General features: G+C 41.4%; 2 protein-coding genes across 4 annotated transcripts in view; one reads left to right on the plus strand and one right to left on the minus strand.

Annotated features, from left to right (window-relative positions):
• Nucleotides 1–10,371, plus strand: part of pcsk5a (proprotein convertase subtilisin/kexin type 5a) — a 29,301-nt gene extending 18,930 nt beyond the window's left edge. Inside the window, exons 28-37 of the mRNA XM_069715683.1 lie at nt 898–981; nt 1,118–1,316; nt 2,066–2,280; nt 3,452–3,694; nt 4,427–4,663; nt 4,756–4,933; nt 5,932–6,149; nt 7,471–7,571; nt 7,954–8,161; nt 9,390–10,371. Of these exons, the coding sequence (XP_069571784.1) occupies nt 898–981; nt 1,118–1,316; nt 2,066–2,280; nt 3,452–3,694; nt 4,427–4,663; nt 4,756–4,933; nt 5,932–6,149; nt 7,471–7,571; nt 7,954–8,161; nt 9,390–9,859 (2,153 nt within the window). The 3' untranslated portion in view covers nt 9,860–10,371. The remainder of the gene's footprint in view (nt 1–897; nt 982–1,117; nt 1,317–2,065; nt 2,281–3,451; nt 3,695–4,426; nt 4,664–4,755; nt 4,934–5,931; nt 6,150–7,470; nt 7,572–7,953; nt 8,162–9,389) is intronic.
• Nucleotides 10,372–10,456: 85 nt separating this feature from the next.
• Nucleotides 10,457–22,542, minus strand: prune2 (prune homolog 2 with BCH domain). 3 transcript variants are annotated; one of them, XM_069715694.1, is made up of 11 exons: nt 22,387–22,542; nt 20,397–20,463; nt 20,117–20,287; nt 19,524–19,700; nt 16,769–16,871; nt 12,929–13,060; nt 12,705–12,791; nt 12,329–12,427; nt 12,180–12,218; nt 11,690–11,740; nt 10,457–11,564 (listed from the first exon to the last, which is right to left on the minus strand). In XM_069715694.1, exons 2-11 carry the CDS (start codon nt 20,425–20,427, stop codon nt 11,531–11,533), a joined length of 924 nt encoding a protein of 307 aa, XP_069571795.1. In that variant the 5' UTR covers nt 20,428–20,463; nt 22,387–22,542; the 3' UTR covers nt 10,457–11,530. The 3 variants fall into 3 exon arrangements, with proteins under 3 accessions (XP_069571795.1, XP_069571794.1, XP_069571793.1); XM_069715693.1 differs by having other exon boundaries at nt 10,457–11,561; nt 20,117–20,314; nt 22,387–22,541; XM_069715692.1 differs by having other exon boundaries at nt 20,117–20,314; nt 22,387–22,540.
• Between the last annotated feature and the right edge of the window lie 399 nt (nt 22,543–22,941).

Below are 22,941 nucleotides of genomic sequence, written 5' to 3' on the forward strand. Positions count from 1 at the left end.
AATGCACTCAATGAAAATGACTTTTATCTTGAATTAAACAGGTCAAATTTATCTAATCCCAAACCTGTTTACAGATGTTCCACTGAGAACTAATTATTGAGGTTAGGTAGTTACTTTTGGTTTTAACTGTCATGGCAATGTTAGCAGTGAACGGCTTCTGCACACGCACTGCATCGTGGTAAACGCATGTCCTTAAAATAAAAGGGCAGAACCAAAAATTCAGTAGACTTCACAATGAAACTTTCTTTTCCCTCAACTTTTTTTCTGCGACCCACTTGATGGGTCATAACCTGCCAGTCAAGGCCCAGTCGCTTAGGACAGTGACTGAACTCAGGGGGAAACAGCTGACCTGGCTCTGTCAAAAGGTAAAACGTTTGCCAGACAAAGTGGGAAGGACACTCAGAAGTCACAGCTCCCAGACAAAATGAAAAAGTTGCCGCACATAGCACCGTTTAAAGCCACAATTTGTCATTTTTACTGTTTGGTAAGTAAAGATCCGACTTCATAGTGTTAAGTAATATTTAGATTTGCTGGTTGGTGAATAATGATTTTGACCAGAGCCAACCTCATTGTTTCCTCCTGCTTCCAGTCTTTACGTTAAGCTAAGCAGCTTCTAGCTTTATCTTCACTGTAGGCTGCAGGCAATATTACACTACAAGCAGTATTTCTGCTTCCAGCAACCTTCCTCTCACTTCAAACGTCTCTGAGACGACCTGTGACCATTGTCTGAGTTCAAATTTTTATCGAATGACCGACATGTTTTGGTTGCATCTGTTGGCCAGGACTGTGATGGTCCTGGATCACGGCTCAGGTTTCCTCTGTTGTGCGTTTTGTGTGTTGTGATGTAATGTGAATCGTAACTCTTTCTCTCATGTCCATCGTGTTGTTTCCCTCCAGATGACGGTGCGTGCGAGGACTGCCACCCGTCCTGTGAGTCCTGCTCTGGAGAGGAGAAGAACCAGTGTACTAAATGTGCAAAAGGTCTGTTCGTGACTTCTGTAGATTAGGTTTATGCTTCCGGACCTGCAACAGCCGTTTTAATATTTTCATGGTTACACCACATGAGATCCTGCTCTCCCACAAAGATGATGTTTACTGTTTGTTGTTGCTCCTCCAGGGAGATTTCTAACCACACAGCAGACATGTGTGTCAAAGTGTCCGGGGGGCTTCTTTGCCAGTCGGCTGAGCGGTGTGTGTGAGGCGTGCCCTCCAGGCTGTTTGCAGTGTGTGGATGCTGAGCACTGCAGCCGCTGTCAGAGCACTCGCAAAGCTCAGTTGTTCCTGCAGGATGGACAGTGTGTCCAGGAGTGTGTCAGGTCAGGGGTCAATCCTATCACTGTTGGCTCAAATTGAAATGCATTTACGTGCTTCTTTTCATCTCTGCCTGGGAATTGATTAATCTCAGTTTGCAGAGATTTAACCTTGCTGCCATGTTGTAATCACATCTTTTGAACACCTGGCCAGATGTATGAATCCCGTCCTCTGGGGAGCCATAAATAAAATGTCAGGAGATGCATTTCTTGGCCATGGTTTTGACATTTCCTGCTTGATGTTTATGTGCAAATAAACCGTGATATCCTTGAAACTGAAAGCATGTATTGTCCTTGCTGAAGCACCATTAGCATTAAGATGACAATTTAAACTTTCCCCCCATGCGGGCTTTATGATAATTCATTTTTTTTACCACCGTCTAATAATTTTTTTGAATTACTTAAGGTCTGCATAATTGCCTGTATACATTATTAGCTGTCCTCTCGAGTGGAGCAGAGAGCAGAGCAAATGTCAGTCCACTTGTTTACCCCGGCGGCATTCATGACAGCTTATTTAATATTTTTCACATGCAAAAAAAAAATCCGTGCAGCTTGACAAGTACCGCAAGGAAAGAAATCATTTAATTAAGAGAAATAATGCAAGTGTGAAGTTTAATTTGTTTCAATATTATCATGCATGGCTTGAGTGATTTCAGCAGAATGAGGACAAAACAAATATAAAGTATAAATGCATGAGTTCAGTTTATTTATTTTCTTGTGTTTGATTATGTGTCTACCCATCCGTCATCCAACAGGGGTTATCCTGCAGGCCAGGTGTGTCGTAGCTGTGCGGCCGGCTGTGCGTCCTGTTGGAGGAACGCGACCCACTGCCTGAGCTGTGAAGAGCCTCTCCTCCTGCACAAGCACCAGTGTGTGGAGGAGTGTCCGCCAGCACACATTGTCCGGGACCGGGGGTGCCAACGCTGCCCCTCGGCCTGTCAGGAGTGCAACCCAGTCGGGCAGTGCACAGGTACTGAAACACAATGCAGACCAGGAGAAATTCAGCTGTTGGAGCTCATTCAGTCTGCGTGTTTTTATTCTACAAGTCCTCTTTTGACAGCAGTGTTTTCACAGGCAAGTTTGTTGCTTGTTATTGTCAGCCACACTAAAGGGATACCTCGAGGGACAGCATGACTGGTCAGTCCAGACTGAATTATAATCAAGCTTTATCGATGGTTCCTACACAGTGTATCCTAGTAACTTCTGTCTAGCGTCACCAGGAGTTTATATTTAGGGTTTTTAGTGATATATCACAAAGCTATTGCACGCTAGAGGGCTCTTAATTTGATACGAGTACAGAAAGTGTTACATTTACATTAACTGTAACTTTAAGGTACAGGTTTAAGGCAAACTACACCTGTGCCTACAAGGCTGCTATAATCAAAATTATAATCATGGACCAAATACAGGGTAAAAGGATCATCATGAAGAGTCCACAGAGAACTACCGGTAGCTCCCTTGGCTCTACAGAGCTTTGCAGTGAGTTTTAGATTGTAGTTCAGTTATTCACTCTCAAAACGCTGCAGCTGTTTTTAGTGGAAAAAGTTCTACTACAAACATGGTTAGTGTCTAGTTAACAGACTGTAGCATTTATAGTAGCTAAGGAGCCAGATATTTGACATCAAGAGCTGGTGGAGACCAAAAACGGAGCTAAAAGAGAGGAAATATTTAACTTATCTTCACCTGGTGGTCAGAAACATGACTTCAAACAACTGCTAGATGTTAACTACTGTTTGCAAACAAACTCACCGTACCAACTGAAAACCATTTGACCATTTGTCTCTAGCCGTGCTGTTCCTACTCCCTCACAGGACTGGTAGCATGGCTGTAGACAGATATGTTAGAGAGCACAACGAGGTCCCTTGTGGCAAGATGACAGCGTCAAACTTCATTTTTGTTAATCTACTGTGAACACACTTTTACGTTTTGCGGCAGTATTTGGATACAAGAAAAGTGTGCGTCTGACATAATACACAACTCGCCTGGATAATTTTTCATTCGTGGCTTGTCATTTTCTAACCAACTGAAGTCCATGCCTGACAGAGAGGACTTTTGTTAAAGACTTCAGGGTACTTACTATCGTTTCATTGAGTTGTAATAAATTGTTCCTCCATTTAGTTGAAAAGCTCTTCTCGGTGCAGGCTGCGAGGAGTATCACTTTCTCCACGAGGGCCTGTGCGTGCTCGACTGTCCTGAGAGGTTCTTCGAGGACAAGGAGGAAGGGGAGTGTTTGCGTTGCCACCCAGACTGCGCTTTGTGTGACGGGCAGAACAACAACGACTGTGATGCCTGCGTGGACCCCGACGCCACCCTGCACAACGGGGCATGTCTGGCACCCTGCCCCTCCCATACCTACAGGGACGCTCTAACTGGAGACTGTAAAGGTACGACCTTCATTGCACAGCAGAAAACACACTGCTTATCTGTCTTTTCAGATGTTTTGGTGAAAATGTATTTATCTTGGGCTGCATGGAGCATCACGGGCAACAAAAGTTACTCATCAGTGAAGCCGTCACCCATTTTTGAGTTAATAACGCTGAAATTATTTCTTACTACACAGTCAGAGCTTCTGTCCTTTTGGGTATGACATGCATTTTCTCAATTATATTCCGTAGTATGCCTGAGTGTGTTTCTTCACTTCAGCACTGACTAAAATAGCAACGCTTCTCAGACGGTTAACAGGCAGCTGTCAAACCTTGAAAACAGCACAGCGACGCCAAAGACAGTTCCCTAGAGAAAGACACACTGCTCTGGTTTTGTGTGCCTCTCCCTATAAAATGTTGCAGGCGATGCCCGCTTTTGTTGCTACTTAAAGTAGCTGCCTGCAGAAAGTCTTTTAAAAGCAAAGTACATTGCTCTGCTGCAAAACGGACAGTGTGAGCTTACAACAGAAAATGTTTTCACAGATCATGCACGGGTAGAAACTACCAGGTAAAATGTGCTGCTACAGTAAAAAGACAATTAATTAAAATCTCTGACCTGATGTTCATAGTTTATTTTCAGATACAGCTATTACATATTAGATATCATGTCTAGATGAAAAATATAGAATCTACATGTGCTTCACTTTAGGTATGATAGCTTTTGATGTAGTTCTTTTTCACTCATATCTCCAGACTGTGATACCTCCTGCCTCACATGCTTCGGGCCCCACGCCGGCTCCTGCACTAGCTGCAGAGAGGGTGAGAGGCTGGACGGTCACAGCCACTGCACGCCGCCCGCCAACAAGTGCTCGCCTCACCAGTACGCAGACCAGCACGGGGAGTGCCATCCTTGTCACAAATACTGCCACAGGTGCTCCGGTCCTGGCAAAACCCACTGCCTGAGCTGTAACCAGAGACATCTCCTGCTCAGTGAGTCCAGTTTGGGCTGCGAGTCCCGGAAAGCTCTTCGGGCGTCTGCGACTTGTTTGCTTAGCTGCATGATCGTGTGTTTGTTGGTACAGATGGCACCTGCACGGACAAATGCCCAGCAGACTACTACGAGGAGGAGTCGGGGCAGACGTGTGAACCCTGCCACGCTTCCTGTCAGTCCTGCGTTGGAAAGCACAGCCACGAGTGTCTCACCTGCAAAGCCCATCTATTTCGAGAGGGCAAGGAGTGTGTGGAGACCTGCCAGCACAGGTAGTTTAACCTGCTCGCCGTCCAACTGTGCCGCTCACCCATCACATTAAATGCGGTCACACAGTGTTGTCGTTAATGAAAGACAGGCCGTGTCCGATAATGACACTGTGGACACTAAACCATAGCTTTCTTTTAGTTAGCTGGACAGGGGCGCAGTTTGGAGATGCAAGCTAATTTACCCTGAGATTTAAATAGCCCTTCATGTGGCCTGTAAAATGCTAATTAGACTGGATTATTTTTGGGCAGGGGTGCTGTGACGGAGACAGTTAAATTAATGTGCCGTTAAATTGATGCGCAGTTAAATACTTTAGAGAAAAATAAAACAGGATGCAACGTCTACCTACAACAATCAGCTGAAAAATAAAGCTGCCTCCTCTCAGCCACCAAACCAGCTCTGATCTGTCCAGGCAGGGACTCATCAAGACCTCTGACAGTGTCCTGTGGTATCAGGATCCTTTAAGTCCTGGAAGTTGCGAGATGGGGCCTCTATGGATCAGACTTGTCTTTCCAGTACCTCTGGGGACTTTGTAGGCGTAGTCAACACCTTGAGCTTTTTGTCATGTTCCTAAAACCCTTCCTGAACAATTTTTACAATTGGCAAGGTGTTATCCTGGTGAAAGAGGCCACTTGGAAGCAGGAAGCAGTTTCCTGATGACAAAGGCATTACCTTTAAGAACTGACGGTTCACGTGCTGCCACATATGTCCTGTTCTCTGCAGGTCCCAGTGTTATTCACCTCACCTGTCAGTGGTTTTAATGATGTGGCTGTACTTTTATACCTGCATGCAAACAATGTGACATTCCTCAGCAGTGGATGGAGGTGTTTTGTTATGACTAGTGTATCAGGTGTTAGTCCCCGCCATGTCTAAATAGTTATAGTTGTGTAAATCTAAATGTCAGGCTGCAGGAAGGTATTTCCTTTGAGGACAAACAAAGCTCTAATCTCATTTCATTTAATTAAATCCAGTCTGTCATAACTTTTGACCATCTGTGCACTAGTCACTATGGAAACACTGACTCGAGGATGTGTGAGAAGTGTGACCCGAGTTGCGGGGAGTGCATCGGGCCCAGGGAGGACGGCTGCCTGAGCTGCGCTCTGGGCCTCATCTACTTCAGAAAAGAAGGCCGTTGCCTCCCCTCGTGCCCTGAGGGGCACTACCACGACACTACACACAGGACCTGTGAGCCCTGCCACGCCAGCTGCAGGACGTGCTCAGGTACAAGTGTCCACTCAGCAGTAATTTCATGTACGGCAGATGCACACACGCACGCGCGCACACACACACACACACACACACAGGTTATGAGATATTGATGATGCTTTTTTTCTCCCAGGACTGCAGATGTGAAAGTGGTGGAGAGCTCGGACAGTGTTCCGTATCGACCCTCGTAATGATATATACAGTACAGGCTCATGTTATTCGTACATCCTGCAAAGGAACGCTAATTTTAAACCTTCTTAAAAGAATCATGTAAACATTTGAACAGTTTATCTACTCTAAAATTAAATAAAAAGGCTGGTGATATTCAAAAGTTTTGCAACTGTCAAGAGATTTGATTAGAAGAGAAAACAACAACAACAACAACAACAGCAGTAGTGAGCTGTTAGCTGAGTGGTCGTACGTTATGGGTGCATATGCTCTGAATGTATGTGACCAAAAATTTAATCTTAAAAAAAACTAAAAAAAAAAAAGCTATGATTTTTAATGGTCTCAAATATTGCCAGCATGTCTGTAGCTATAAGCCTCAGCCCCACTGCTTCCTCGTCTGGCTCATCTCAGCAGCTTCAGTCTGGAAACCCTGTTTGCATTAGGGTTCGCTCAGCCCGACCTCGACCTCCGCGGCTGAGAAATGAGGCTGATGCAAAGTACCAAAAACAGCAGTTCTTTGAATGGCCACTTAAAGGCTGCAAAAGCGAGTCAATTTCCACAGACCCTGATGTTTATGACAACTGTACCAGTGGTGAATTGTTATGTAACTCACCCATCTAACTTGTATTAAGGATCAAAGTTATGCAAAACTAAGGGCGGTGCTGCTTTAAATGACAGGTGGCTGGCATCCCTGTTGGCTCGCTCCCTGCAGGTTTCAGCAATCAGGCTTCATTTGGGCCGCCTCAGCTCCACCCACGCACCATCTCCTTGCACATTTTTGAGAATAAGGCTGAGGCTCTAAATACAGTCTCTGACTCAGCCACTCGGAAGGGTTAAAGGCTATACTCCAGTGGTTTCCAAATTAACCCAAAGTCTACTCTCATTCAGATGCAATGACTGGAAACAAACCCTAATGGAGCGTGGCCAGGCTGGTAATACCAGGCTAGCTGCTTCCTACTGTACACATACAATTTTACTAATGAGTCACTAAAATACAGTATAATATTCAAAGAGTAATAAGTGTTTATATTTGTTAAGGATTACAAATTATGCTTTGGCTACACTGGCAACTCTTGCCATAGGATCAGTTGAAATTTGATTCATTTATATTTTTAAGGGATGAAGACTATCACCAGACTAACATTTTAAACCTGTCATGTGTCTGCAGGAAAAGTTTCCCAGTCCTGTGACTCATGCTACCCTGGATACCTGCTGTCAGGCGGCATATGTGAGTCCATGTGCGATATAGGCCGGTATCCTGTAATAAAGGTAACCTCACTTTTCTAGCTTTTAATTTCTCAAATATTAATTTATTATTTGAAAAAAATCCTTACCCTGTCCTTCACCAAAATAATTACTGCTAATATTTTGGCCCCGGGTATCATATAATGTAATTCAGAGTGACTTAGCAGAAATCTCAAACTGCAGAGTGAAAAATAATTAGTGTGCCACAATATCTAAATAAATCTTGCGGCTCATGCTGTGAGGCAGCTGATTGAAACTGTCGGACAGGTACATGCATGTTAATTGACTACTCTGAGAGGTAGTGTGTTACTTTCGTTCAGTCCTTTTAAAAAGTTTTGGAAAAAATAAGTCTCTAGTTACGATGTAAATATGCTCCGTGTCCGTCCTCTGTCCTTTCCCTCGTCAGGGTTCAGGCCACTCTTGTGAAGACTGTGACCGCTCCTGTCTGGAGTGTCGGGGGCCCGGTCCCTCCAACTGCACCGTGTGTCCCGCTCAGGCCATCCTAGAAGCTGGAGGGCGCTGTCTGCTTTGTTGCCGCCATGAAGAAGAAGAAGATGAGGATGAAGACGTCAGAGCACTGCAGCAGGACTGTTGTAACTGCACAGAGACTCGAGGTAGGCTCGACTTGTTGGTTCTTCTTTTTGAAAGAAAGTGGAGGAGAATGGTGAGCGACTTGGAGGGGAGACGATTTCTTTCCAAAAATTAGAGCTTTTTTTTTTTTTAGGGAGTGAAGGATGATCTTTGGATTAAACTTATCTGTGTTGATCACATCCCCTGTCCAGTAAAAAAAATACTGGGACTGTAACTAATTAGATTTTTTTTATTTTTGATTAATCTCTTCATTACTTTTTATAATTACAGTGCGTGATTGATCACTTGGTCTTTAAAATGTCAGAAGCGAAAAGAAAAATGCTCTCATGATGTCCAAGATCCCAAAGTAATGACTTGCTTTGTCTGGCCAACTCAACCCCGACCCTACACCAAAATATCCAACTTACAGCAACAAGAAACTAATTTACACATTTAAAAAGATGGATTCAACCAATTCTTTTTAGCATTTGTCTTTAAAAAATGAGCAAACTCATTTTTAAAGAGGTACACCAATGATTACTCTTGCATTTTGGTAAATTTGTAGAATCACCAATTAACCTGATATGCATGTTTTTGGATGGTGGGAGGAAGCCGGAGTACCTGGAGAGAACCCACGCAGGCTCAGGGAGAACACACACGGATTTGAACCCAGAACCTTTTCACTGTGAGGCGACAATGCTAACCACTGTGCCACCCAACATTGTTTCTGATTTCAATCGAAATGTTTAGTTGTTAAATCAGTTTTCTCAGCAGTGTAATCTTTATCTCCTGCCCGACAGTTTTAAGCTTTGTTATTGGAAATTTGAGGCTGAAAAGAACCTTGGGTGTCATAATTACCTGTTTCTGTTCACCAAACTGTACTGTCAACTTTTTTATTATAGAATCAGGTTTTTCTAATGCATTTGTTCATCTTTTGGGCTGATGTTTTAACCAGGAGAGTTTCATGTTGATTCAAGCAGTAGAAGAGCTTGAATGGGATTTTCACTGTCTGAACCAGGAGCACACGCAATCGCTCTCTTACACAACTCTGTTTTTCAGACTTTGAAAAACTCCCTCCAGAGCCCCAGAAAATATTATTTAGTTGTTTTGACAGGCTGAGTGGGACTTTTCATTCCAAAAACACTGAACTTTGTGTGTAAACTTGACAGAGGTTTTTTTTTAAATTGTCATCATTTAAGCACTTTGATATTTTCCTCTTCAGACAGCACAGTCACTCATACATCTGTCTAAACCCTCCGTTTTTATCTCTAGGAGAGTGCATCCTCAGCACCAACTTGGCATTCAGGAATGAGGAGGAAGAGCATGCCAGTGGTAACCTGACAGTCTTCATCATCGCCTGCATCCTTCTAGTGCTGGTACTGGTGGCCGTCATCTTCATCATCAGACACTCCCGGTCGAAAAGCAAACAGTCAGACCTTCCTCCCCGTGGCTACGAGAAGCTGGGCTCTGGCGGGGGACACGGAGGCGGCTACAACTCTGCCTCCTCTGCGCCGTATGGCGGCCGAGCCGGCTCCTCTGGAGGCCGCTTCCAGGAGGCTCAGCTGGTCGACATCGATCGTCGCTCAGGGAATAAGGATGACGATGACGACGATGATGAAGATGAGGACATTGTTTACATGGGCCAGGATGGGACTGTGTACAGGAAGTTCCGGTACGGACATCTGGGAGACGACAACGACGACGAGCTGGAGTACGACGACGAGAGCTACGCCTTCCGGTGAGGCATAAGATTTCCTCTAAAGAAACGTTTCTCCATTTTCTTCTGGATTCTTCGCTCTCTCATTCCTTCGTCTGTGCTGTTTATCTCCCGCCTGAGGGACAGACCCATTTATCCTTCACTGAATGAGCTCAACCAAATGAGACATGAGAAGCTATTTATATTGAGCAGCATTTTACAACTGCTCATTCACAAAACGAAACATGCTGCAGAAAAAAAAAAAATCCATGTTTAGCCTTGTCAAGGACTTTTTACATAATTAAGCTTGATTTTATAGACTTTGTTTGGAGTTTGATGACTTGCCACGTGTATGACATAATTCATCATGGGCATTTATTAGTTTTGACAGTTTCGTTAATCACATTATCTCTTTAGTTATTGGAGTGTTGGATTAGCATTTTAAATTTGACTAATCGTGCTATTTATTTTGTTTTTCCATATTCTCACGTGTTTGCTGTCATTGAATTTTAATTTGAAAATATGTTGTTTTTCCGTTCTAATAAAGTCTTGACTCATGACTTCACGAGGCGGAAACTGACTGATTCATCATTTGGCAGCAAACCAATTAAATTCCAGCTAACAAATAAGACTGAAAACAACATTTAGACTAGACTCCATTTTTATTGAATTACTAGACAGTGATTCTATAATTTCTTTGTACCTCCTCAATACACCATAGAAGAGTTATGGGTAGGAGGACCATTGGTTATCTAATGAGGGGACATGCACTGATGCACAAATACACACACACATGCGTGTGGACACACACACACAGATAACATGTTGTGCTTTACAGAGATCCCTTCATTATTTTCAGCAGTGATTTCTTTCTGATGCAGAAACCAGAGACACGATTCCTGGTTTGTATCAACAGAAAGACACATGCACTCACACACACTCACACACACACATTTGCAGAACGCAGCTGAAAAGACAAGCTGTCACACATAACGGACAACTTTATATAATATCTAACTTATTCCTTCTTGGTTTTAAATTAAATCTATAAAGTTAGTATATCTATTTTTAGGTTTATTTTTCAGTTTTAGAACGAGACAGAGGAGTAGATTGCTTAAATGCAAGTTGGTCTTCATCTATGGCACAAGGGTTTGTTTGTATTTTTTGGCTACACCTTGTGCTTTTATTGTAGATTGCTGACACACAAGTTGCCTCTTTGTCAGAAATACTGAGACTGTTTAACTGCTAAAGGGTGATATTATTGCTTCACTGCTTCTCATGCACACAACTACAACACTATAGACTCTATAAATGGATTTGCGCAGTACACTGTCTGGTGTGGAATTGCATTTTCTATCCTAAAGTGAACGATAATGCTACTCTGCTTCCAACTATCCCGCTTGACTAGATAGTTCTCTGGAGTGCAGGTGTAAGGTACAGCAGATGCTACAGCAACCATAAAGAATGAGATCTTAGTGTTAACAGGTACTATTGTAACTTGTGTTTTCATATTAAACTCCAGTGTCTAACTGACAAACACTGACACGCACGCACACACACACACACACACACACACACACACACACACACACACACACACACACACACACACACACACACACACACACACTAGCGCCACTATTTTCCAGCTTTACCCGTTCATTACGACAGTGACTTCTGAACATTAAGGTGACCCATCCATTTAGGATGTTTGAGTTTAAGAGCCGCTGGCACCGGCTGCGTCCGGTCTGCTGGGAAGATGAAAGTACAAAGCAGAGACATTAAAGATGGGTGTGTTTATCTACAGGTGACAGACTGCTGACACAGGGCCATTTGTCTTCCATGTGTGAACTTAAAAATGTCTTCGAGGACTTACTCTGTTCTGCTTGCTGCTGTTGGCTCAGATCCCTGCAAAAAACTATTGACTCTGTAATGAAAGAAACAAATATGGAGAGGCTGTTGGAACTTAATTTACTGTTGTAATACGTGGGTATGCTGTGAATTTGAAGGCAAATGCAACTTATGATCCAAAGCACAATTAGCCAGCCAGTGATGAGTGTGAATTCTGCAGCTTCATTTCTGCATTTATTATTTGTGTAGTAGATCACTGTGCAACAAGGAGTGGCTCATTTATTTTACTGTAATGATAAATGAGATGACTGCGATGCATTTAGCATCTTTAGCAACTTTTTTTTCGCCTGTCTCTCCTCTGTAATTGCAACCACGGCCAAATCCAATTGGTCCTGATCCAGCAGATCTAAAAGTGAGCCATCTGATATATGAGCGCTCCAGCCAAGGAGAAAACTGAGGCGGGGGCCACTGCCTCCACAGAGGAAGCAATGAGAGGCTGGAGAGTCGGGACTTACTTTGAGTTCTCCGCTGCCTCCTTCAGTTCCTTGTCGAGTCTAAAAGGTGAAAGTTCAAATGACAAGATGAATACAAAGTCATTTAACAGACGGCTCAGGCTCGGAGGAGGCACGGCTGATGTTGCGTTTGTGGGTTTAGAGGGACTCACCTAATGATGCACTCTGGGATCTGGATGCAGTCCATCGGGATGAGTTTATGCAGCTCGTCCAAACTGTTCACGTACTTTATCTTACTGCTGAACTTGGTGCTATAACAAAAATAAACAAACACATTAATAAAAGCAAGTGCGAGGGCAATGATAATGCTAACATGTAAATGTTTATCAGGTACAATGTGTACCTTGTTCAGAACCAGAGTTTATCTGTTAGCATAATTGGTAACAAGCTAATTAGAATTTACTCAATTAAAAAAAAATCTATTTTGGAGGACAATTATAGTCCGAAATGTTATGGCAGTAGATTAAACAGCTGTCGAGTGGACCTATCGTGATGCTAGAGTGGCAAATAAAAGTGGAATATTTTTACCTGATGAAAGGCTTGGTAATGGCTAGAACGGTCCTGATAAACCATGAGGGATGGAGAATAATGAAGGATTTCAAATTCTTTCTGAGCCTGAAGACAACACAAAGTGTCACATACTAGGTCAACGTTTATTTTCACTTTCATTATTGAGAGCTGCAAATGTTCTGAGTCATACAGTTATGCAATGCTACTGTATCACACAGGAGATGCAAGTGAACAGGACAAACCTTCTGTCAATCATCTGATAGCACTTCTTCAGCCATCCGAGGCCAGGCATTCTTCTGTGAGGTGTGGCTCCATTCAGGTACACAATCATGTAGTCCTCTGCCACCATCAGCTCCAGTGTGCTGATCACGTAGCTGAAGACACACACACACACAGACATTACATTTACTTCCATTATTTCCTGGTGTCTTACCTTGACTGTAACTAGTAGTTGCCCAGCCTTGACCCTAACCTTAAACCAAGTCTTCATTTAACAAGTTACTTGATGGGCACTATTTTTTGTATCCAAAGGGAAGACAGGTCCCCATAATGTGACTGTGTAAACAGATTTATGCACGCAAAGCATGAACCGTACAAGTACAGACACACATTAACACACAAACACGCACACAATGTGTCACAAAATAATGTCCTCACAAAAATGTTTGCTTCTCAATACCTGGTCCTTACAAGTATAGCAAAACAAACGCACACACTATGAAATGTGTTACAGAATAATGTCCTGCCAAAAAAAAGGTTGTTTTTCAACACCAGACCCTCACAAGTATAGTGAAACCAGCAAGAACACAAACAAACAAACACACACAATAATGTCACAAAATAATGTCCTCACAAAAAAGGGTGTTTCTCCATGCCTGGTCCTCACAAGTGTAGCAAAGCCAACATAAACACACACTCACAATGAAATATGTAAAAGCATAATGACAAAATGACAAAAATAATATACATTAAAGCCTGAGAGTAAAACTGTAATTTGACCCATACTTTGTAAATTGCACTGTATAGTACACCCCCCACATCACATAATGATCGTGGCATTTTCTCTCAGTGAGGCATTTAGAGGAACGCTAACCTCAGCATGCAAACATGCACACAATGACAAGCTGATGTTTAGCAGGTGTAATGATTAACAAGTTCACCATGTAGTTTAACCTGTCTGCTAATTGTCTCCAAAATGCAAAGTACAGCTGAGGCTGACAAAGATGTAATTATTTCTGCAGGTTTTTGATAATATATCAATAAGTGCCTGGTCAAATTAAAGTTTACACAAATCATCAAGTTTCAAACTTGAATGTTTGAAAGTACATTCATTGCAATCCCTCAAATACTCCAGACACTTTTTCCCCAAACCCAAAATTTTAGTCTCATGGAGGGAAAAACAAGGGGATCTCTTAAGTATTGAGATTCATCCTCCGAGCACCATGAATATTTGCACCAAAAGTCAAAGTGGTCGTATGACAAAGAGAGTGGTATTACCATCACACTATATATTTTAATTTGGTATTCTACTTTGAAAATTGAGACTACAACAGTTGATATAAATACATAATAGTACATGCTAGCAAAACCTCTAGCTTGTGAATAGGTCAAGGACAACAATTTACTAGTTTTTACAGGGCACATAAAATAATGGGCCAAAAAATAAAACTAAAAATATAAAACAACATCAAAGTGGAGATTATGAGTGGACATTATCTGCATTTTGGCTCCTATTCCAATCCAAAAATTCAACAAATCAAAGCAAAGCTGAGTCACAAAGGCTCTAACTTGATGTTTTTTTTTAAAATGGTGAAATAGAGGAGCAACTTTTATTTGAACCTGAATGCCAAAGACATGAGGAAATAGGACATGAGTTTTACCCTGAATTTAAAAAAAAACTCAACTAGCAGCATTTTAAAAAAAAATTCTCCTCTGATGTCAGCTACGAGAAACTGATGAATGCTGCTTCACAGAAAAGCCGTTTTGAATTATCCCTTTTTTTCTTTGTTGCATGAATCTCAGAAACTCGATCAGACTTCTACCTTTCCAAAATCCAATTTTTTGATTGAAACCAACAGAAAGTTATCCTTTCTCATTTTTATCCTACCCCCCCCCCCCACCCACCTCCTCTCTGTCTTCTCAGTCAGCAGGGAACTTTGTCACTTTCTTTGAAAATGAAGTTGACAATGTCCTCAGCTAGTTTCCACAATGAGTCCTCTAACTCCACTGACTTTGCTTTCAGTCTGACTCTCCTCTTGTCCTGATTAAATGTCATTCTCCATCTTACAAACAAACCCTGCTGATCCACTCTGTTTCGTGACTATTGTGATCATCTCCCACCGACATCAAACTGCAACCCTGTTCCTCCTCGCAAGGATTCAGACCTCAAGCCATCTGGCATCAGAAACTGCACACACTACGGTTTACCTCCTTTCATTTCTATCCAAAACTCTCAGATATGCCAGCTTACTCAATATCTTTCACAGAACAGCCTGTGGGATCCCAACCACATCGTCCGGGCATGAAATGCATCTGTGCCAGAACAACAGTAGAGTTATAAACACAGGCAATCTCAACAAACAAGCTAGACAATCATTCTATTTCTGCCACTTTATTTGGAGAGTTTTCCTGTGGCTGATTTAAAACACTAACTAAATTAACTCAAAACATATAAAGAACCGTGGAGCAGCTTTTAGGCTGTACTTTGGAGCAGCAGTGCCTTGAGCTTAATGGCATTCATTCCTATGTTCCCCAGATTTTTATTGCACATAATGTAAAGATAACAAAGGGTCTTTGTTATTTGCTGTTCATTTTCAATCTTTTTCCCATTGTGAAGGAACGACATACTATAGGATGACTTTTTCCCCCCCTTTTTGACAGCGTGCAGTGGTTAGGACTGGCATCCCCACAGTCAAAAGGTTCTGAGTTCGATCCCAGGCCTGGGTGTTTCTTTGTGGAGTTTGCATGATTTCCCTGTGTCTGCTTGGGTTCTCTCTGTATACTCCGGCCTCCTCCCTCCAAACACATGCATCTCAGTTAAACTGAAGATTTGGACGACGTGCAAATTGTTATTTCACTTTTTAAACTACATGCTTTAGTATGACTATTATTTCACTTTTTGAACTACATACTTTAGTATGACTTTTTTTTTTTTATCATATTTTGGACGACATGTTATAGTATGACCTTTTTATCACTTTTTGGACATGCTATAGTTTGACTTTTTGATATTTTTTTGGATGACACGCTATAATATGACCTTTTTATAATTTTTTAGACGACATGCTATAGTATGACTTTTTTTTTCATATTTTGGACGTGCTATAGTATGACTTTTTTCACTTTTTGGATGACCTGCTACAGTATTATATTTTTTTTCATATTTTGGACGACACATTATAGTATGACTTTTTCTTTCACAATTTGGACAACATATTATAGTACAACTTTTTCTTTTTCTTTTTATACAGTATGAAAAACAGTATTATAGTTAATAATTTATTCACAGTGGGGGACTTCCTCAATGTTAATACCATGGCTACAACCTTGTAACTTGGTGATCCATTTTAGAGTTAAATTCATCCAACCCTTTTGAGTGAGATCAAACACCAGAAAAACAAATGGCATTCCCTTTGGCTGCTTTGTGTTTGGTGCTAATTCACAAAATGTTATAATGCTAACATGTTAAACTAAGATGGTGAAAATGTTAAACATTACACCTCCTAAACATCCGCATGTTGCCATTCATCGTAAGCATGTTAGTAAGCTGAGCATTTTGCTAAAAGTCCGCTTTGCACTGATGTGACTTCAAAAATGATTCATGGTTTATTCCAACTTGTGTATTTCTTCTAGATTTTGGCCATAAAATGTTGTTTTTTAAGTCTGTAAATGGTCGTTGATGGGTAAATTATCACAAACAAAACTAAAAAACAAAATAAATAACATCAATCTAAAAACAATAACTGAAATTTCTTTAATCGAAAAATGTACACGTGAACTGTAATAGACCAATCTCAAAACATGCAAAAAAAAATGTAAATGAGTGGTTTAAAGTGTGTTAGTCACTGCCGTGTAGTACTCACAGGAAGAGGTTCTCCATTATTTCATGGTAGTCCTCTCGGTCACTGTCTGGCAGAAAGCAGGCCGCAAACACTATGATGGCATTCACTCCGTTGCTATAGTAGCCTTGATAAAAAACACACACAAACAAAAAGTAGTAAGAGTCAATTTGATTTTGCTCCTTTGTTTGGCGAGAACTTGATTGCCCTCTTATTTTCCTGTTTTTTTGTTCTATTTATCTGCCAATCTGTCTCTTTTGTCTGTCTGTCTCTCTGTCCTGCTTCCTCTCACTACTTTTCAGATTAATGCAATTTCCTTTTATTCAGCAGCCCATTCATTACCAGATTTGGTGTCACGCAGACAGAGGGTCTTTTATCTAAATGACAGAGCTGGTGATATTGACTTTTCAGTGACAGACGTCTCTGTTTCAATGGGACGGCTGTGTTTCACTTAAGCCCACAGCGCAGCAGAGCACAGTGGGAAACGCTCAGCCTGCTGTGGTTAGGAGTCTTATTTCCACCTGTAATGGTACATGGTTCGTGCTTACGTGAACCACAGGCTTACCAGGGCACAAGCCTCATGGCCGTGGGGTTTTAAAGGTCCCCACAGAGAGGGAAGAGACAAAGATGGCGCCCCTAACTGAGAAACCAACATGGTATGACTTAGTGTCAATTTAAGATGCAGGTCCCCCACATAGTTTTAATAAAGTCTGCACATAAACTGCTTTAGTACACTCTGCTTCATGATGAACAACACAATCGTTTTGATAATTAAATTATTCTTTCAAGCACTTAAAATTCTCTATTTGTCAATCCCGTATTGTGATGATTTGTAGCTTTTATTTGTCTTATGTGATAGTAAAATTAGTTTTGTGTGTTTTAGGTGGTTAGTTAAACAAACAAAGGCATTTCAAGATGTCACTTTGGGCTTTCGAAAATTGTCATTTTTTTTTCCACTATTTTCTAAAATTCTATAGAAAGTTAAAAATGTTCTTCATCATATCAGTAAATAATTGTTGCAGCCTGTTTGTTTTGATGATGGTGGTGGGAAGTGCTGTCTAAGACAATTCCATGAGTTCAGTTCTGGTAACGCTGCAACATATTGTATGATATATTTCTATGGTCAAACCAATTCGTGACTTCTTAGGCCCTGTAGAGAACCGTGCTTTTCCTTGATCATGTTTGCATGCTCGTAGTGAGCCGTTTTCAATCTTTTATTAATCACGGATAGATTTATTGAAAATTGGCCACTGCCAATTTTCCTCCTGATTCCTGTTGTTCCTCTGTAGAGGACGAGTGAAAATTGGACATCAAAATTTGTGAGGAAAAACTCATCTGTTGGTTTCAGCCTACAACCTGTATTTCTTCTTTTTTGGTTGGACTGCCGCCAAGATAAGACGGAGCATTTAAAAAATGACACATCAGAGACAAGAGGTGATTGTGAGACAACAGACCTGTGATGATGCATTGTACAACATGGGGTTACTTCAGTCCTACTGAAAACTGAGAATACTTCCTCTGCTGTTTTGATTTTGTCTGTTCATTTTCTCTTTATCTTTGTGGCCACAGGATTGACGGAAGAATGCTAAAGGATAAGATCATTGCTTTTATTCGCACTGCCTGTCAATAGTGATTTCCTAACACACTACAGAAGTCATAGTCTTCCTATAGTGCACGCTAAGGTTCATCTGAAGCCAACATAATTCAGTCTGCTAAAGTCTCATACTGGCCTCAGCTAAACTTTACAATGCACTTATGCACTAAACAATGGTCGTGGACTTGTCCTCCATCTTTTACATGAACTGTGTTCAGCTGGCATTACACTGGAGGATAATTGGCTGATCTGAACCATGTATCTGCCCAAATGATCCTGCAGTGCTCTTAATATTACTGACTACATCAGAGTCTCCTGGATTTTGAATATTAAATATCAGCTTTCATGATTTCAACTACTGTGAGAAGAACAGCGAGGGAGTATCAAGCAGTAGCCAATGAGAGCGAGCTGACCCAAAAGTGTCATCAACCCCACGAGCCCAGAACACAGTAATATTAATATGGAACGGCATCTCCATGGCAGTGGAAGGTCAGAGGATGTAAGACTACATTTCTGATAATCACAGGTTGTCTGTGGTCTCTAAGGTTTTTTAAATTCAGCTGAGATTAGTGTGCAGCAGGCATTAGAAAGGTATCTCTGCTCGGCCATTGTGAACACGAGGAATAATGTGTGCATTTCCATTTTTACTACAAAGAGCAGAGTCTTTTACTGCATTGGTCTAAACTGGTGTTTTTGTTCATTATTCATTTATTGAATTATATGGGAGAGTGCACACTAATCAGCCCTGATGTTAACAACATCAGCATAAATGTTCAGAGAGCTAATTTGTACTCCAGAATTACAAACATTAACTAAATTATCTTAATGCAAGAGGAGCCCTGAGTCATGTCTGCAGGTCTACGTCTCAGGATCCACACAACCCCAACAACCTGCCTTTAAATAAAATGTGGTATTCTTGTCTCCCTGCGAGATCAAACCCAGGGCACATAAAAGTATTTAATTCACTCACAATTCCTAATTAAGGTGAGAACACATTCGTAATAATGGCAACTCAGAGGGAGGGCTTTCAAAAAATGTGAATCTACCTTTTAGATTCGACTTTGAGAATAATGATAATAATAATGGAATTTTCTTTTAAGCATTAATGGGTGAATTTGAAAATATTTTTTTTCTGTAAATATAGCTAACATAGCTCTGTTGGTGAAGTGGGTCTTTGATTCTCACCTCCATGTGAGATGACTCTCATGTAGGGCTCAATGACCTTCATGTTGATTCGGTGCTCCTGCTCCCCAATGATGACTGTCCTCCATAGCTTGCCATCCTGGCGCTCCTCCTCAGCGCTGTATGTTGGAATTGTGTTGTACGACTCACTTGTCCCACTTCTACTGGGTGCACTTGGACCTGATATGAAGAAGAAAAAAAAAAGAAAAAAAGACCAAAATACTGTGTTGTGGGTCATTTTCACACTTTTAATACCATTCATGACGTCTCTGTTCTGTTCAAGTGGCCCAGTGAGCCAACATGCACAGCAGCAGGGCCCTGAGAGTGAAGCAGCTTAATGGTCAGTGATTTGAAGAATTATACCCCAAACATATTAAAACCATCTACAAAATCTTGACAATAAATACACACAAAAATTAAGGCTTTTTAAATTTCATCTAGATATGAGACTAGGTAATAAACTCTGGTTATCAGGAAGGAAGGAAAACTGCAAAATCTAATGCTTTATTTTATTCTGTGCTCTTCTTGCATTCCTCACAGTGATTCAGGATTATGGGGATGTCAGACTGACATTGTCTCCAATATGACCGACCCACCTTCCCAGTCCATTTCATGGTCTGTGTAGTCGAGGTAATCCCCCTCGTCTGGAGTGTCGAGGTCGTCCACGTTAATGTCGAGATCGTCTGGCGTCTCCCCCAGGTCATCCTCGCTCTGGTCCAGCGACAGGCTGATAGGAGGGGCAGAAAGCTTTTTTCTCTGGGTGGCACCTTGCAGGGGTAGAGAGGTAGGAGGAACTGAAAAAGAGTACATACAAATTTATATTTATTTGGACTAAAACAGTCTTTTAGACATTAAGAGCATTCGATTCGCACTCACCTGGCCGGCCTTCGCCCGCCTCAGAGTTCATTTTGCTCTCTGATGGCAGGTCTATCCCCAGGGGGACCTATGAAAAGATAATGACAGTTATTAAATGGACAGTTATATTACAACGACACACATGGACGGTACCCACACTGTCGTGTAATCTGTCGCCTGTAATGCCTCAACATGAAACCAATTACAAAGAACAACATCAAGAGTAAGTTAAACGTGTTAAAGGTATAGTCTGGGTAATGTGACCTCAAAAGCAACACTAGTGGAAAGTAAGTACAGTTACTCAACTGCTAAATTTAAGGTACGAGAGTATTTCCATGTCATGCTCATTTTCTACTCCAGAGTTTAAATGGAACCTTTTATACTACGACATCTATTGGACTTCTTTAGTTAGCCTTCAAATTAAGTTTGTACGTATAAAACATATGGTGAACTTGAGAGAGATATTATTATATATACACTGGTCAAATAGTTCAAATTGGACAAAAACTTTAAGCAACCCTGCTAAAATCCACAGCAAGAATAATCCATCATTATAAAGAAAATGGAATAACTCTTTTGCTTTTGACATGTAATGGAGTATTTTTGTATTATAGTGTTGCTACTTCTACCTGAGTAAATAATCTTGTTTGTTTACATGAACACTTGATAAAATAATAAATAAACAAAAGTAAACTTCCAGGCTGTTGTAGTTAAGAAGTATCCTGATGTCAATGTCAGTCAATATAACCTGATTATTCTGATCTTTATCCTTTTTTGTGCATCTCCTCATAGTACCCTACGCTTCATTATATCTCTCATTGTGATGCAAATATCCTGGCCGCACACACACCTGTCAATAACAAGGCTGCTGCAGAAACAGTAATGAGTTTGGGAGAGAGGGCTTTCATTTAACCAATAACAATGGTTAAAAAGTCATACTATAGCACGTCGTCCAAAAAGTGATAAAAAAAAAAAAAAAGTCATAGTATAGCATGTCATCCAAAAAGGTCAGTAGCTTATTGCAGGATCCATCACATTAATGTTGTAAAATATGTCATGTGTGTGCATCTTCAAAAAAAAAAAAATAGATGAGATCCACCTCAATATTATTGTTTATGTTGAAAAATTGCTATTGGTCTTTATAGTTTTATTGGATTTTTAAAGTCCTAAATATCAATATCAGTACTCGGATCAATAAACCAGGAACAGGAAGCCCATAAAACCAGCATGTCTTAACACATGTATTGATTGTTCTGGTCAAGTTAAATTTCCATAGTTATTAGGGAATAGGGGGAGTAAAGACAAGAGTGGTAAAATGGTAGGGGGAGAAAGAGGGATGAGGTTAAAGGTCATCTTCCCCTGTGAATAATCCCTCTATTCAAAGTGGAGGAGGGGGAGGATGATGAGTGGTGGGTGGGGGCGGAGAGGGGGGAAGCGGGGAAAGGGGGCAGGCCTCGTTACATCATGACAAGCCCATTCCCCTCCTCACTGCTTTTTCCTCGTGCTGATTCAAAGCGAATGAATGCACACTCGCCTGAGCACAGATTGGGCAGAGATGCAAATTCAGTGTGCTCACTCGTATGAAAAAGAAAACATCCTTGTTCCTCCTCGGTTATCTGGAACAAGCTGAGGAAATAGGATTGCATTACCAGCTGCAACAGAAAAAAAAATAACAATGCTGAATGGTTGATTCCTGTACAGAGGAGAGGACTGTCAGGCTGACGATGTCTACAGTATACAGAGATAAAAACACAGCAATACACGGTGCTATACTGCAGCATAATAAAAATCAGCATCGTGTTATATGAGGATGCTACAGATCTACTTCCATAGCAGAGCACAGGACCACAGTGCTGATGACAGCAGCCCCTCCCTCACTCTCGTTTCCTGTCTGCTGGCTGAGAGAGAGGGAGAGACAAAAAAAAAAAAAAAAGAAAAAAAAAAAAAAAAAGAGAACATATCCCATCTTTCTGTTCTTTTTATCTTCACTGAACAAAAGCCATCGACTCACCGCTGCTGGGGCTCGGGAATATCTGTCCTCCTGCGTCTCACAGCATGGATGTACCTCCAAGTTCCCTGTCTGCTTCCTGCTCCTAGCCTCTTCGATGGAGATGCTCAGCTTACAAACAGCTCACAGCTTCCACCATTTTGTGGTCACATGATCTGGGCCATTACCAAATAAGGGCGATCACCTGCTATAACAGCTCTGTGCACAGCAGCTTCCTCCGGCAGTGAAACTGAATGGGGATATAGGAGGGTGTGTTTATGTGTCACCATTATCTTCCACTGGAGGGGATAAACTCAGTGTACTACATGTGCAGGTGCTGCTGTGCTATTACTACACAGCTATTAATGCTACCAACGCCTGACAGTAGATTTGTGAGCCTGGCTGTGCAGTTACAAGATTTTATTAGCCCTTGAAGGGGAAAAGGAGCAATAACACTAAAACGAGAATACTGTCGGCTTCATGTGCAGATAATATTCAGTCTTTACCACAAGCTGCAAGAAAATATTGACTGATCCAAAGCTGATGCTTACGCTTCCAGTGTTTATAAAGCTGCTTCTA

Source organism: Brachyistius frenatus, unplaced genomic scaffold (assembly GCF_029030835.1).
Source record: "Brachyistius frenatus isolate BFR_SWC_R1_liver_20210118 unplaced genomic scaffold, ASM2903083v1 Contig_146, whole genome shotgun sequence".
Lineage (NCBI taxonomy): Eukaryota > Metazoa > Chordata > Actinopteri > Embiotocidae > Brachyistius > Brachyistius frenatus.